Source organism: Alosa alosa, chromosome 12 (assembly GCF_017589495.1).
Source record: "Alosa alosa isolate M-15738 ecotype Scorff River chromosome 12, AALO_Geno_1.1, whole genome shotgun sequence".
Lineage (NCBI taxonomy): Eukaryota > Metazoa > Chordata > Actinopteri > Clupeiformes > Clupeidae > Alosa > Alosa alosa.
The window spans coordinates 4,435,031-4,451,413 of NC_063200.1; the positions used below are offsets into that span (position 1 = coordinate 4,435,031).

General features: G+C 41.0%; 1 protein-coding gene across 2 annotated transcripts in view; it reads left to right on the forward strand.

Annotated features, from left to right (window-relative positions):
* Positions 1-15,183, forward strand: part of amacr (alpha-methylacyl-CoA racemase) — a 51,213-nt gene extending 36,030 nt beyond the window's left edge. For both annotated transcript variants that reach the window (XM_048259148.1, XM_048259147.1), the window contains 3 exons: positions 2,492-2,652; positions 13,422-13,608; positions 14,075-15,183. In XM_048259148.1, coding sequence (XP_048115105.1) covers positions 2,492-2,652; positions 13,422-13,608; positions 14,075-14,484 — 758 coding nt within the window. In that variant the 3' untranslated portion in view covers positions 14,485-15,183. The remainder of the gene's footprint in view (positions 1-2,491; positions 2,653-13,421; positions 13,609-14,074) is intronic.
* Positions 15,184-16,383: the final 1,200 nt, after the last annotated feature.

Consider the following 16,383-nt stretch of genomic DNA (forward strand, 5'->3'; position numbering starts at 1 on the left):
ATCGGTATTTTAACTTGTACTTGAGTAATATTCCATCAAAGTATTGGTATTTTTACTTGAGTACAATATTTTCATACTTTTTCCACCTCTGCTAGAAACCTATACTGTGTTCTGTTAGTAATACCTCAGGAGAATATACAGTATTTATTTAGCTAGCATTTCTCCCAAGTAAATTCCTACAGATGTATTTAAGCATTTATTAATTATACTATAGTAATCATAATAAATATTATTATATGAGGCTCCTTTATTATTATTGTTGTTAAACACTTATTGAATGATTCAGGTTAGACTTAGATTCAGTTTTCTGAATTTGCAGACTTATTGTTTGTCTAAGAATAACGTTTAGCACACTCAATCACTTAAAAACAAATGTTCATCATCATTTAAAATGAATACTATGCTGAGCTTGTCTCATTATTCACTCATGTTGATTGTTGGAAATGTTATGTTGGCCACCAGTTGTTTTCCAATGAAAAAGTTAATAAAGATTCACATTAATGAGAAGATGTTTTGTGCCACAATTAATTATCCCTCCCTAATGTGATGGCGTCACATTAATGTAACAAGAAATCTGCTTCCACTGCCATGTGTCTCATGATGTTGTTGTCAGGGACAGAGGTATGTGGGGAAAAATTATAATTTATTCATTATAAATTAATCTCTTCTCACTGGTTCTGTCTCTTGCTCTCAAAACTGCAGCTATTTCTCCTGTTGTTAAGAAATCTGGAGCAGCTACTGATGACTTTAAAAACTATCTTCTCATCCCCAACCTGACATTTACAGTGGGGAGAATAAGTATTTGAACCCATGCTAAAGTTGACTAAAAAGAGGAATATAAAATAATCTGTTAGAAATTGATCTTAATGCTTTAATAAAAAAAAAATGATTAAAAATCCAACCCGAACACCAATTTGTTTCTGTGTTTCTTTTTTTTGTTAAGTCTATTAGCTGGTTTGATGTTCATTGAGTTCAATGCAAATCGAACCAGCTAATAGGCTAACTGAAAAATACACCATGCAAATCTCTAGGTATGGTGAAGGGATTGTGGTGATGTGGGGCTATTTTAATTCCAAAGGCCAAGGGGACTTTATCAGGATGCATAGTATCCTGGATCCATGAAATAAGTGGCCTTTAAAAATAAAAAATCTGCCTGCCTCTATGGGAATTTAACATAGGGGTATGAATACTTATTACCCCTGTATTTTAAGGAAGAACATTTATTTATTTATTATACATTATTCATTCACAAAGAGAATTGGTGTCCTTAAAGGCTGGATATTTCCTTAAAAAGGCTGGGGATATCAGGATGCATAGTATCCTGGATCCATGAAATTTTTAATTAAAAATAAAAAATCTGCATTATGGGAATTTAACATTTCTAACAGTATTTTTTTATTTATTTATTATACATTATTAGTTGGTGTCCTTAAAGGCTGATATTTCCCTCGCATTGGTTTAAGATCAATTTCTAACAGATTATTTTATATTCCTCTTTTTAGTCAACTTTAGCATTGGTTCAAATACTTATTCTACCCACTGTATTTCTAAACTCCTTGAGCACACTGCAGCCTCACAGAAAAAAACCTTGGTGTCATAATTGATTCTACCCTCTTCTTTGACTCTCACATTAGATACATCACTAAAACAGCCTTCTTCCACCTCAAAAACATTTTCTGACTCTGCTCTCACTTAATCCCACCACTGCTGAGACTCTCATTGATGATTTCATAACCTCCAGACTTGACTACTGTAATGCCCTACTCTGTGTCTCAATAAAGAGATTAAACAGACTACAATGCATACAAAATTCCGCTGCAAGAGTTCTCACCCGTACCAGGTCCTGGCAACATACCACTCACAGTAAAACAACAGGAAAACAACTTCACTGTCCACCTTGAAATCCATGCTGAAAACTCACCTTTTCACTCTTGCTTTCACTTTCTACTCCTAAATGCCCCCTCCACCCCATCCTTTCCCCTGTCTATCTCCCCTGTCTGCTGTTTTATTTCTGTTGTTAACATTTGCTGAATGTATAGTGTCTTTTACTAAGTGTACAGTCAACAAGTATTGTCCCTGTATGTTGCTTTTATGTTACTCTTGACATTATTGTGCAGTGTCTTTGGGTGACATGAAAGGCACTTTAAATAATATATTATTTCTATGATTCTTCTTCTTCTTCTTCTTCTTCTTCTTCTTCTTCTGACCTTGTTAGCACAGCAGTTATCTTTATTGAAAAGAACTATCAGCTATATGTAAATCAGGACATGTACAGACCCCAGGCTCTGCAGAAAGAGATTTCCCTTTGTTGCTGTTGGCTTGATGAGCGCTGGACTCAAGTCAAATTAACCTAAAGCTAATGCACAGGCAAATTGCTGAATCTGTAGAGAAAAATGTGTCTAGTTTTGTTTTCTAGTGTTGTTGGATGTGCCTGTGGTGTTCTAGCGTCTCCATTTCTGTCTCAGAGTGTCTGTACTTTTTATATGTGCAGGGCTGCTGTCCATGTTGGGGCGAAGTCAAGAGAAACCGTACGCCCCACTCAACCTGGTGGCAGATTTCGCTGGCGGAGGGCTCACCTGTGCCTTTGGGATCGTGCTTGCCCTATTAGAGCGGAACCGTTCAGGCAAAGGCCAAGTGATAGATGCCAGCATGGTGAGTCTATTCTGAGCTCTCAGCTTTTCATAATTCTAACCCTTATAGTCCCTTTAAGGTGCCTAGGTGTCAGACAAATAACAGATCGTTGGCTGGAATTACCTTTCTTTATCTTTAAAAGAGTGGTTTTTAATTATAATTCAGCAATAGCCCTGAGCTACCCATCCCTCCAGCTGTTTCCAAACTCCAGCTTGCCAGTCAGTGAGTTTCTTTTTGCTGTCCATGAGGCCATTCCCCCTGTGGTGCATGTCAACTCTTTGTCTTCTTAAAAGCTTTTCTGCTTCTAACCTGACAGGATTTTTTCCCCCAATCCGTATTTTATAGAACTTTCCCTACTTTCTGTAGTTTTGTTTTTGTGAGGTAGAGCCTCTGAGTAACTCATCCCGCAGGCCACCAATTTTGTGCTCTCTTTTTGGCATTAAAGGGTCTGTTACTCTGCCCATAGTGTAGAGTTGAAATAAACTGAGCTGCAAAAGTTCAAAACATTTGAATCATTTGTAAAAAAAAAAAGGAGAATGGTAAATGACAATATGGTTTTGAATTTTTTGAGCTCAAACGCCTGGTAATAGTATTTGAGCAATCGAGAAAAACTGTGAAATGGTTTCTCTCGAGGTTAAAACATGTACTCGTAGCCTCATCATTTTCAATTATCAACAGTTTATGTACCATAAGTCAGTTACAATTACAAATTTGCTTTCTTTTTTCCTGAATGCCTTCAGCTTTGCTTTTCAAATGCTTCCATAAAAGCAGACAGTTTGCTGTGTTTACTCATTGTCTCTTCCATGTGTTGGACCTCAAAGGTGCTCAGAGAGCAGTCTGTTTTTGTCTCAGTCCAGCACCTCACACTGCCAAGGATGGAGGGCGTGTAGATAGATAGATAGATAGATAGATAGGTACTTTATTGATCCCTAGGGGAAATTCAAAGGTCTCGGTAGCATACAGACATCACACACAACATGCACTTACAGCAGACATGGTAAATATAAGTATAAACATATAACCAAACTCTACTATACAATAGAGACAGTAGAAGATAAGAAAAATAATAAAACGAAATGCTAAATATACTATATAAATAAAATAAAAAAATCCACAGTGTGCTTGAGGGTAATGGATCTCGCCTTCCAACTAGATTGTTTCGGGGGGCCTCCCGCAGAGGCCCAATTGGACGGAGATGAAGAGACACACATGGCTTACTGTGTCAGGCAGCACAAATCACCGTCACCTCTCTGGTCCCTGGGTAATCTTAGCGTGCAGCCATAGGTCATTCTGCTGAGACTAAAGTACTCGCTATGGCAGGATCAAGGCGAACAGGAATATCCTATTGGTAGTGATATTTAACTGTCACACTCAGGGCAGGCTGTGTGTGTGTGTGTGTGTGTGTGAGAGAGAGAGGGAAGGACACAACACTTCAAAGACCTTCAACACAACAGACTAGTGCACTTAAACACGAATGCATCATCTGACATCTAGTGATGTTCAATTATCCTATTCAGTGAAGTGTGTGTGACATGACATGAAAACGCCACATACACCAAATCCGGGGGTTGGCACACAGCGTCCCAAGGAACCACAGGTGATGCATTCCTCTGTGTGTTTATGGACACATAGAACCATAACCAAAACACTGTTGTATAGAGTTGAGACTCTGGTTGGGGCCCCTCTCAGTTGTGAACTAGAAGGGCACTCAGAGAGCAAAAACCTCCCTCAGGGTCAAATGCCATATCTCACATGAATAAACATTTGAAAATGTTCACATTTTTAAAAGCAATACGTTGGATGTATTTAAAATATTGTTATAGTAGAAACTGATAAAAAGCATATAGATAGATAGATAGATACTTTATTGATCCCCAGGGGAAATTCAAGGAAGGTATATATATATATATACACTACTCACAAAAAGTCAGGGATATCTGGCTTTCAGGTGAAATTTAATGTTTCAGTACAGAAAGTACTGAAACATTGGACTGTTGGACATGCACATTCAAAAGTTCAGAGAAGGTCACATTAAGTTCATCTGTAAAAGTTATAGTGGATTTTATAGGTTCATCCTGAAATTTCACCTGAAAGCCGAATACCTTTTTTGTGAGTAGTGTATATACAGCGGGGAAAATAAGTATTGAACACGTCAACATTTTTTTCAGTAAGTATTCTTCCAGTGAGGCTATTCGCATGAAATTTTCAGCAGACATTAGTATTAACTTGGGTAATCCACATGTAACGGATGCCAGCAAGCTTAGCTGTGCTTGTGGAACGTTGGTAAACCTCACTCCCCGACGCCTCAAGAGTGCTGCTGGCATGCGAGCCAGTAGCCTGGGCTATTGGCTCAATTGTTAGCTCGCTCACCTCCCGATCCGAGGTGCTGCTGTTCGCGGGTTCGAGTCCGGGCGTGTGCAGGGCTGAACCGCAAGTTCAACACAACGCAGGTTACACACACATATAAAAACATCCAAACATTAATGTCCATAGTATAAAAAAAAGTGGGATCCAAAAATTAATGTCCATAAGTAGAGTTAAGGAACAAGTAAAAAGTGGAATGGCCCTCCTATCAGGGGTTAAAATTGATGTATTGAACACACAAGAAACATTTCATGATGGGTAAAGCAAAAAAGCAACCTTATTGTACACAAAATGGAACTGGTTAAGATAGGGAATGGCCAAGGAACAAGCTGGAATCTATCGGTTCTCTGTCCGCTGGTTAGAGAAATAATTATTGTCCCTCCATTTGTTCATCTGTGCAAATAATTTTATTAATATTCAACAAGCTAAAGGGTTTAGTTTATCCATATTGATAACAATGGGACATAAATATTTTGCATGACTTTAAAAGGTCGTTACCAATCAGATGTGTCACACAAGAAACATTTCATGATGGGTAAAAGCGAAGCGAATGCAGAAGTGCCGTTCACCCTGTTACGAGTTGATGAACCACTGAAACGATTTTGGAAACATTATTTTAAGGTATAAAAAAACTCTTTGGTGTTGCTTTAAATTTAAAGAGATGGTGGTCTAATGGCGGACCACAAGTGGCACGCCACTGGCGGCATACCACCAGTGGTCCGCTATCTGCCAATCTGATTTTGCTACAGTATCTGGGCAGATGCATTTCAAACTTCAGAATCATCCAGTAAGCAGTATTGGAGCCATTATGTAAGGGATAATGTATTGTCCGCCAGTAATTATCACGACAGGGAGAACAGAACCCCGACGCGCAGTGGAGGGTATTTGCTTCGACCTGAAAGGACTTATTTTCTGACAGGCTAATTACCGGCGGACAATACATTATCCCGCTTATTACACGGCTACTTGCCAAAACAAGAAAAGAAACCTAACACAATGGGTCTTTAAAAATGATTTTGCTACCGTTTCGTGTCTTCCGCTGACAAATAGTTCCCCACACAGATAGAACTTGACAGTTTCAGGTGTTGCGTGGCAACGTCTTACTAACTTACTTTCCCTTTCAATGAAATTCCATTGCAATAAGCGAACGGACGTCTTGCTGAGGGATGTGAAAGACGTTAATCAGCCCGTTGCCATTGACAGTGATAATAATAATAATAATACCTTCGACTTATATTGCGCCTTTCATGGTACCCAAGGTCGCTTTACAACACATGGATGGGGGGACCTCACTAGTAACCACCATCAATGTGTAGCACCCACCTGGGTGATGCACGGCAGCCATTATGCGCCAGAACGCTCACCACACACTAGCTTGAGGTGGAGAGTGAGGGAGTGAATGAGCCAATTACAGTGGGGGATGATTAGGGGGCCAGATTGAATGAGCCAGGTTGGGAATTTAGCCAGGACACCGGGGAACCCCCTACTCTTTACGATAAGTGCCATGGAATCTTTAATGACCACAGTGAGTCAGGACCTCGGTTTAACGTCTCATCTGAAAGACGGCATCTCCTACAGTGCAGTGCCCCCGTCACAGCACTGGGGCATTGGGATCGATCTTTTTTGGCCAGAGGGAAGAGTGCCACCTACTGGCCACCCACCAACACCACTTCCAGCAGCAATCTAGTTTTCCAAGGAGGTCTCCCATCCAAGTACTAACCAGGCCCACACCTGCTTAGCTTCAGTAATTCAGCTAAGACAAGGTATCCATTGGTCTGGCTGCTGGCATGTGGTGATTACATAGCCTACTTTGCCGGTGATTTATATAGATTTATTACACGGCTCTTCACAATGCACATAGAACGCTCCATTGACTTAAATGGGATTTCCCAAAGTTCTAGCGGTCATTATTTTGAACTAGAGGACCTTTTGAAAAAAATAATTACAGCTGTCAATTGCAACGGAGTTTGTGCTTCTAATTCAGGTCTTTCATATCACTCCGCAACTACTGGGACTTCATTCAAAAGTGAAAAGCAGACGGTTGATCAGCTGTCTTCTAAAGAATGTTTGATTCATGTTCAGCGTGTGTTGTTTGCGAACTATACATGGATTTCTATGCAACGTCACGAAAACATGCGTGCGCAACTAAGAGGCAGAAAGCACCATAGAACAGCATAGTAGTGCTGTCCATGAAAAGAATAAAATTTGTTTTTGTGCTGAAAACTGTACCAATTCGAAATCACAATGGTTTGGTTTGTTGCCTCGGCTAATGTGGCCATTGACAGTTTATGAAGTTCCTCTGTCAAAGGTAGAGAGGTTGGAAAAAATGATCAACTCCTTTGTCAGAAAATGGCTCGGAGTCCCACGCTGCTTAAGCAGTGTAGCCTTGTATGGGAAGGGTATTGTTGCCAATATCTAGTCTGACAGAGGAATTTAAGTGTGCTAAGGCTAGATTGGAAATGACTCAGTCCAAGGACCCAGTGGTGAGGAAAGTTGCACCCACAGTTAATGCAGGGAGGAAGTGGAACTCAGAGCAGGCAGTTAAGCAAGCTCAATCAGCATTGAAGCATAGGGATATAATGGGCCATGTGCAGCATGGGCGGGGGGGTCTAGGGGTGGGTGTAAGTAAACCCTTGTGGAGTAAGGCTTCTGCAGGAGAAAAGAGGAAAATGGTAGTGGAGGAAATGCATAGACAGGAGGAGGCTGTAAGATGTACTAAGGCAGTGTCACAGATCTGCTATTGGCTTGCTGTCTGAATTGGGCATTTGGGGTCGAAGTCTAAGATAGGTGGTTAGTAACTGTCTTTAGCAGCAGAACGGGCAAGCGAATGGTTGTGGGTAAGGAGAAGTTACCCTTCCTGGGGCGCAAGCTGAGGTAAGCTAACTGGCTCATTTGTTTTGTGTTTGTGATGGACTGTGCCTAGGTTGATGGTACTTGGCTAAGGTTTTTTATGGTTTATGGTTCAGTCCGCATCAACGGGACGGACCAACCTAGCCAACTTAGACCATGCCTAGGTTGGTTAAGGGTATTTGGATGTTTGTTGTGGTAATATGGTGGCAGGGGCGTAAGCAACTGGGGTTTGTGATGGGGCCTAAGCTAACTGGCTAATTTGTTTTGTGTTTGTGATGGGCTGTGCCTAGGTTGATGGTTGGTTGGCCAGGGTTTTTATGGCTATGGTTCAGTCCACATCAACGGGACGGACCAACCTAGCCAACCTTGACCATGCCTGGGCTGGTTAAGAGTATTTTGGGTATTGGATATTTCAATGTGGTAATATGGTGGAGTGTCTCCAGGACGCTGGTTTCACTGTTACAGTACTATATACTGCTGTTGGATGGGCCATTTGTACTGTGTTTGTGACCATTTGTTGGCGGATTTGTGGGTAGTGTGCTTTTTAAAGTTAAACTTGAGCAGGGGCTTCTGAATGTGTTTTTACCTTGGATTTTGGCACAAGGGATTTTAACATCTAATCCTGTGTATTAATGTAATGTTCAATATGTTCAATATCCCTAACGGAATGCATGTCTTCGCCAAAAATGACAAAATATGACGTTATTAATAATGCAAACGAACGACAAACTCTGAAATATAGTCTGAAATGAGATGTTATTATCATTGAGACAACAGGGGTATACCAAGAATTCTGATTGTAGCTTACAGCAGCCGACTATTTAGGTTAAGTTTATAACGTTGTGGATGGCCACCAAGCATCTTCTGCCCCACGGCTGCGCGCGCATCTAGTTTTGTTGGTAAACGGGAAACCCGTGTATTTGTTTCTGTATCATCTGTATCATCAACTGGCCATGCACAGGATCTCCTCGCAAGATTTTTGACCAGGAAGTCAGAAGGATAGTCAGAAGAGTAGCCCAAGAGCCAGGGACCCCTCAGACAAAGCTCCAGAAAGACTCGTCGGCAGCAGGGACAATTGTTACAGAGAAAATCATAGGTGATGAACTCCACCGCCATGGCCTCTATGCATACTCACCCCGCATGACTCTATTGCTGAAAAAAAAACGTGTTGAAGCTCATTGAAAATTTGCTACACAACACAAGCTTATGAAATACTGAAGGAATGATTCTAGTCAGGCGAGAGCAAAATTGAACTTTTTGGATGTCATACTACACACCATATTTGGAGTAGAAATGTCACTGTGCATCACCCTAAAAAACCATACCAACAGTGAGGTTTGGAGGTGGAGTTATCATGGTGTGGGGCTGTTTTTCATCTCATGATACTGGCAGACTACATACAGGGAATGATGAATGGAGTTAGGGATGTAACGGTATGAAAATTTAACCTCACGGTTATAGTGACCAAAATTATCACAGTTTTCGGTATTATCACGCTATTTCTAAAAGTGTGTTCAATATGTTCAGAAAGCACTGATAGGCCTACACAAGCTGAAATAGTTTCAAAAAGTGTCGCGTTCACTTTTTTCTTCATATTCAATTGGCTATGTGCTTATAGCTTCTTACCCTACCATGACTTGGAGTTTGCTATTTCTGTTATTTGGATCCAATGAGTGAGACCAAAGTAAGCATTTGATATAAAACTTTAGGCTACTGTGTTCTCCTGATAACGTGAGTGGAATGTGGAATGTGGATTTAATGTGGACGCAAACAAAAAAAGACGCAGAGTGGCTACATGATACAGTGCACATTTTGCAGTGAAAATGTTCTGCCTTTTAAAATCAGGTGTAGCCTAATCCGAATCATACTGTAGTTAAAACCATAAATTAGACAACAGAATCAGTAGGGTACTAGTTTTGTTTCATTGTACTAGGCCTACTGTATGTCAAAAGCAGGCTCGGATGAAGCTGGGAAGGATTAAACACACGGTTTCCATACCGCGTTAATCAACTGTGATAATTATGATATTTGAAATGAAAACGGTAATTGTTATTTTTAGCATTTTTATCGCGGTTTACCATTTTACCGGTAATCGTTACATCCCTAAATGAAGTCATTTTATTCTGGGAGAATCTTGCCATCCACCAGGATGATGAGGATGAGGCATGGTTAGACCTTCCAACAGGACAATGATTCATAGAATTCAGCAAAGAAAACTCAATTGGTTTCAGAGAAAGGTTCTAATTGAACCGTTTTGGAAGTTAAAATCAGGATTCACAAGAGGGACCCCTGGAATCTTCAATATTAAAAGTCTATCTGTTTAAAAGAATGGGCCAAAATCACACCTGATTACTGCGACTGATTAGTGTTGTCATACAGGAAATGCCTCGAAGCTGCAATTACAAATAAAGGCTTTTCCACAAAGTATTTGAGAAATGTCAGTAGGCATGTTCAATACTTTTTTCCTTTGTCATTCCACTTTATTGCACATAACTCTGGGATGCAAATAGCCTCATTGGAAAGTATAGTTACTAAAAAAAATGTTGTTTTCAATACGTATTTTCCACGCTATATTGAGTGGTATTTGAAATGGCTCTTAAAATTGCAATATGCTATTTTGAAAACCATTCAGGAACCATGCATTTAATCATTAATATGCATTAAAATGCATTTATTAACATATAAGGGTAGGATTATCAGGGAAATGTTAGCAACAAGTGTTGCTCATCAGAAACACATTGCATAACACTGAGTGTGGTGGAGTGACCGTAGCATCGCCGCCTGAAATTGTTGGTCCAGGTTAGTCCCCCGAACCTGACATTGTAAGTCCCTGCAGCTGGATTCTCACACATTCATCCCACCATTTCAGCAGATATGCCATTTGAAACTGACATTGCTTAGCCTGGGAGAGTTTCCAAAGTGCTCGGAGGTTAAAAAAAATGCGGCACTCCATTCCAGGCTAGACATTGCTTCCTAGCTAGCAGTTTCTTCCAACAGACCTTTATATGAAATGTAAAGAAAACTCCAAGTAATTTGAAACCCTGTATCATTATCTTTCAAAATGATTATAAAAAAAGTCTAAAAGCAACACTACACATGAGACTGCGATGCATAGGGAAATAACAGAGCCTTGACAGTGTTAACGTTAATCTGATGTTACATTTACACCAGATGTGTTGACAAATCAGAGTGTTTGACTTTGCATGTTCCTCTGTGGGAACTTTGCATGTTCCTAAGTGAAAATCAACCGAGGCCACATAAACAGATGGGCTCGCTAATCATGATTTCCACACAGCAAGTTGAACATGTAAATGCATTTGATGTGTTTGCAGTTAGGTTTCTGGAGAGGCTGCCTTCTCAGCCTTCAGGCTCCACTCCTACATCCCAACCTGAAGTGTGTTTCTTGGCACCATCCAAGGGGGGGGGGTGATGATATCCACACTGTTCGCTGGTAGATAAGACCTTCTGTTTGCTTCCCCTGAGAGGAAGACCCTGCGCTTTGTAAGTCAGAGCTGTAATTTTGTGGAGCAAAGAGGCTTTGGATGCTGATATTGCAGTGATGCAAGCAACATAAGGGCCCCAAAGTCTAAAAATATATGTTATTGTTTATTTTTTAATATGAAGTGGTTGTCTTGAACCCACCTGTTTTGAGTCCGTATTCTGGGCATTGACAAATTCACAAATGGAGGAAAAAGCCATTTCTCATTCCATTCTTGTACTCTCCAAACGGCGTACTCACTAACTTCTTTGGTTTTATTCCCTGAATGAGTCTTTTTAACGGTCTAAGCAACTGCTTTGAAGCTCCTCTAAAGTCCTCTAAATGGGTTCTGTCAGTGATAATTACCATTTCGCTCTACTCACTTCCAGCGTGTCCGGGCCGCGGCAGGTTGGTTTGAATGTGTTCTACCTTTCCTTACCTTTGTGCTGGGATGCTGCAGAGACCTCATTTATTGTAGCGTCTGGCTCACACAGGGAGTTTAGTGGGCGCCCCTGGCAAGCTCATCTGACCACACTGCAGGGAGTTTAGTGGGCGCCCCTGGCAAGCTTATCTGACCACACTGCAGGACTCCCTTTGCCTGCTCCGCTTCTTCTGTTACATCAGACATCAAGCTTTATCTTCGTGTTATAGTGTCCTGGGCTCCTTCTCTCTCGGTTTTTAAACAATTGAGATTTTCTTTTTTTTTTTATTTTATAAAGACAGGACAGTGAAGTGTGACAGAAGGTGAGAGGGAGACTGGGTGGTGTTGGAGGTGGTGGTGGTGTTAGAGGTGGTGGTGGTGTTAGAGGTGGTGGAGGTGGTGGTTAGAGATGGGCATCGTTAAGAAATTATCAATATCGATGCCATTGTCGAGTCTGCTTATCGATGCGTTTCATTATCGATTCCCATAACGATTCCTGTACCATTTGCTGAACACTTATAGGATGGCTTTGAGAGTTGTTGGCTTTGAATGTCTAATTTAAAGTGGTTTTAGAGAATGAAGATCAAGTCCACAATATCAATACAGAAGTTGAATGCTTTAAAATTTAAAAAAAGTAAATATTTCTAAAACAAAGCTTTGTATTGGAATCGTTAGTGGAATCATTAACGTGTGGATGTGTACGATTCGATGGATCGGAATGTTTGGAACCGATTCCCAAGCCTATTGGTGCTGGTGGTGGGATCCGGGTCCAGAATCAGAGTCAGCTTTATTGGCCAGGTTTGTGTAAACAAACGAGGAATTTGACTCGGTTGATCTTTGCTCTAAGTACCACACTCACTTAACATGTAAAGAATAAAAACAAAAGGTCAGTAAGAAATATAAAAAATACTGTAATAACTGTAATTTAGCTAACATGTTTAATGCAAATTGAATTGCAGTCCAGCTGTACATCTTCATTAGTATATTTGCTTCTTGGAAAAAAGGTTCAACAGACCTGTTGGTAAAATGGTATTTCCATTTATTTCCCTCTTGAGCGAATGACAGCGTATTAGATTAGCAGAAACTGTATTTAATGTAGATAGCTATTAAGAGCTTAATAAGACAAGTAAATGGTTATGATGGAGAGAAAACAAAAGACCTTTGAAAAATAACAACTTTAGATTTGCACAACGCCGATATGATTTCAAACCGTGAGTGATTGCACTTGTGCACTGTGAGCATGTTAGCATGACCAATATACTGTAGGACATAGAGTTGTCTCTACCCATGTATTTCATCTTGTATTTTAGTGGTCTTTGAACCATGAAGTCAGATTTGTTTCATAACTTGAAGACTTAGAAGACTGCGTTCTGAAGCTGCCAAACAAACTTCAGAACGCAGTCTTCTAAGTCTTCAAGTGATGAAACAAATCTGTCATTGGTGTGAGATGCACCGACCTATGCCTGCAGGGTGCAGGGGATCACGTCGAAGACGTATAGGAGTGCACTCATTGTTGCTCATTGTTGTACGTTTGTCTCAGAACAACTCTCATGTGCATCTTGCCTCGTGTGTCGAGACCTTTGTTTTATTTTTACCCAGATGCTTTTCGTATCCGATGTGATCATTTGAAATACAAAAAAATTAAAAAATCCCTTTTTGTCTTCTTGCTGTGTGTAGGTTGAAGGAGCAGCCTATGTCGGTTCCTTCATGTGGAAATCCAGGAACATTGGCTTGTGGAACCGAGGCCGGGGTGAGAACCTTCTGGACAGTGGGGCTCCATTCTACGAGACGTACTGCACCTCAGATGGAAAGTATATGGCTGTGGGGGCAATTGAACCGCAATTCTACATCCAACTCATTCAAGGTCAAGTGGTGACTGATTGTTTTCTTTCCTTTATTCCGTTTCTTTTTCTTCTCACACAACATACTTGACAGCCACCCAAACAAGGTCGTTGTCAAGATGATGTCACAGTAGAAAAACAGGCTCTCACCTCCCAACATTATGGAAATCCTAATGAAGCTGCTTAGGCTAGTGATTTGCCACAAAATAAAAGCCAAAGGTCATTATTCTCTGACTTATATAATAGAGGTCTGTTCCTCTGTGACTTGTGGTGAGGTCTCAGGATACGTTGAATGTGTGTCTCCTATTCATAAGCATTCAGGATCTCCACATGCTGACCTTCAGGAGAATCATCCAGAGTTAATAATGTCTGGCTATTCATTAAGTATGGCCCCTTTCATAGTGAGAAGCACCGTGCAGACCTTTGACTGACCTCCCTTTGTTGACTTGAAATTGTGTGCTCTGCTCTGACCCCCTTTCCACCCTGCAGGCTTGGGATTAGATGCATCCGCTTTGCCAGCCCAAATGAGTGTCTCTGATTGGCCGGACATGAAGGAGACTTTTGCCCGGGCGTTCGCCAGCAAGACACAGGCCGAGTGGGGGCAGATCTTCGATGGCACTGACGCCTGTGTGACCCCCGTGCTGTCACTGGATGATGTGAGCTCACATCCCCACAACCAGCAGAGGGGCTCCTTCCTGCGGGACGCCCAGGGCGAGGAGAGCCCACGGCCGGCTCCGCTCCTGTCCCGCTCACCCGCCCAGCCCTGTCTCTCGCGGGACCCCTTCATCGGAGAGCACACGCGGGCCGTGCTGCAAGACTTTGGCTTCGCAGCAGCCGAGATCGAGCAGATGGATGCAGCGGGTGTAGTGGAGTGCAAAGAAACCAAAGCACGCCTGTAACCTTAACGACCCATATGTCCCAGCACGCCCCCATAATGACGGCAGTCTAGGGGCCCACAGAGAGGAAATGTGCTTTTCACATGAACGCCATACAGTGCCTAAGTGCTACCCAACCAGCGGGTGCAGCAATTTAGAGCAGGAACTGCACTTGCGCCTAAAAGGCTTTGAATTGCCTGGACGTGAAATCCTATCAATCCCAGCCAGTCCATGTCTGTAATTTGGTATTGGTTGGAATTATATATAATTTTGTTCACATAGGTGCCTGCCAGTGTTTTTATTTTCATAATTACATGAAATGTTTAGTTTGTGATTCCACGATTTCCGAATGCTGAAAATATGTTACACTGCATTTTCTCCTGAGTTTGATTGCTCTGTTGTGCAAAGGTCTGATGACCCTTATTAAAATTATCTTCAGCTAAATTATCTAGCTTTATCTTCAGTATCAGTTAATTAAGTACAGGTGTATGTATGTATATATATATATATATATATAGGGCTGTCACTTTTTTGAAAAAATCCTGTTCGATTTTTGAGACATAAGTGTTCATTAAATCGATTGTAAAATCGATTTTATAATGTCTAAAGACATTGACGTTTGCGTTTTCAACACCAAATATAGGCCAATCCACAAACAACTAACAGGCATTAGGACGAATGTAAAGAGGGCGCTTGTAGACGCAAGCCAGCAATATTTCTGATGATTTATTGGCGTGAAGTTTCGTGCACAATGACAAACAGGAGTGCAACATTCTCGAAAAACAATAAGCAGAGTGGACTGCCATTACATCAGTGACAAACATGACTGCAGGCTTCAACGTAGCTGTGTCTGTGTTTACGATTAGAAATGTCAAACAAATTTCGCTTTGTTCTTCTCCATAGTTTGATATACCAAAAATCCGAAGTACTTCCACATCGAACTCCTCAAGTTATTAGGGCCTATCACTCTTCTCTCTCATGTCGCACAGACTGATCACGTTGTGCTCCATTTTTTTGGCAAAACACGAGCAGCACAGCAGCTGATTGAAACAGCTGTTTCCTGTGCGAAAAATTGGTGGGAATTTTGTTTTAGCTTTCAATGCTTACTGCACTCGAATTCTTTTATATTCTTATATTCTTGTTTGTGAATTTTGTTACATCTATCCTTTTTATTTGTTTAATTCGTTTACAATTAATAGTGTACATATTTGGTGAAAATCGATTCCCTATTTTAGTTTTCGAAACTTGTGTTGTTTGGTTTGGTTTGGTTTTCGAACGTAAAGTGACAGCCCTAATATATATACATACATAAATATATAAACTGGACATTAACAGACATTTAATTAATGCTTATTGATATTCAATATATATAATGTTATGACTGATGAACAGAGATACATTTTTAGGATGCTATTTTATCTATGCAGATAATATTGTATGATATTGTATGTAGAAAGACTCTCCACTTGAGTTACCAAAATGATTAAAAGGAAATTGAATGACTGTGTTTAGGTCCTCTGTTCTTAGTAGCTTGTGTTTAGGTCCTCTGTTCTTAGTAGCTTGTGTTTAGGTCCTCTGTTCTTAGTAGCTTGTCTCATCTAAGTCCATGTTACTCAGTGAGAGCTGGAATGTGGGTCTGCAAAAAAGCTTCACCAATGAAATAAGGAATTAAATTATCACCGGGGCAATAACACCCGTCCCTCCCACCCTCTCTCTCTCCTGCCCTCTCTCTCTCCTGCCCTCTCTCTCTCTCCCCCCCCTCTCTCTCTCCCACCCTCTCTCTCTCCCACCCTCTCTCTCTCCCGCCCTCTCTCTCCTCCCCACCCTCTCTCTCCCCCTCTCTCTCTCTCCCTCTCTTCTCCCCTTTTCTCTCTCCCTGGTTTTCTCCCACCTCTCCCACACACATTTTCCTTTTCCCAGCCT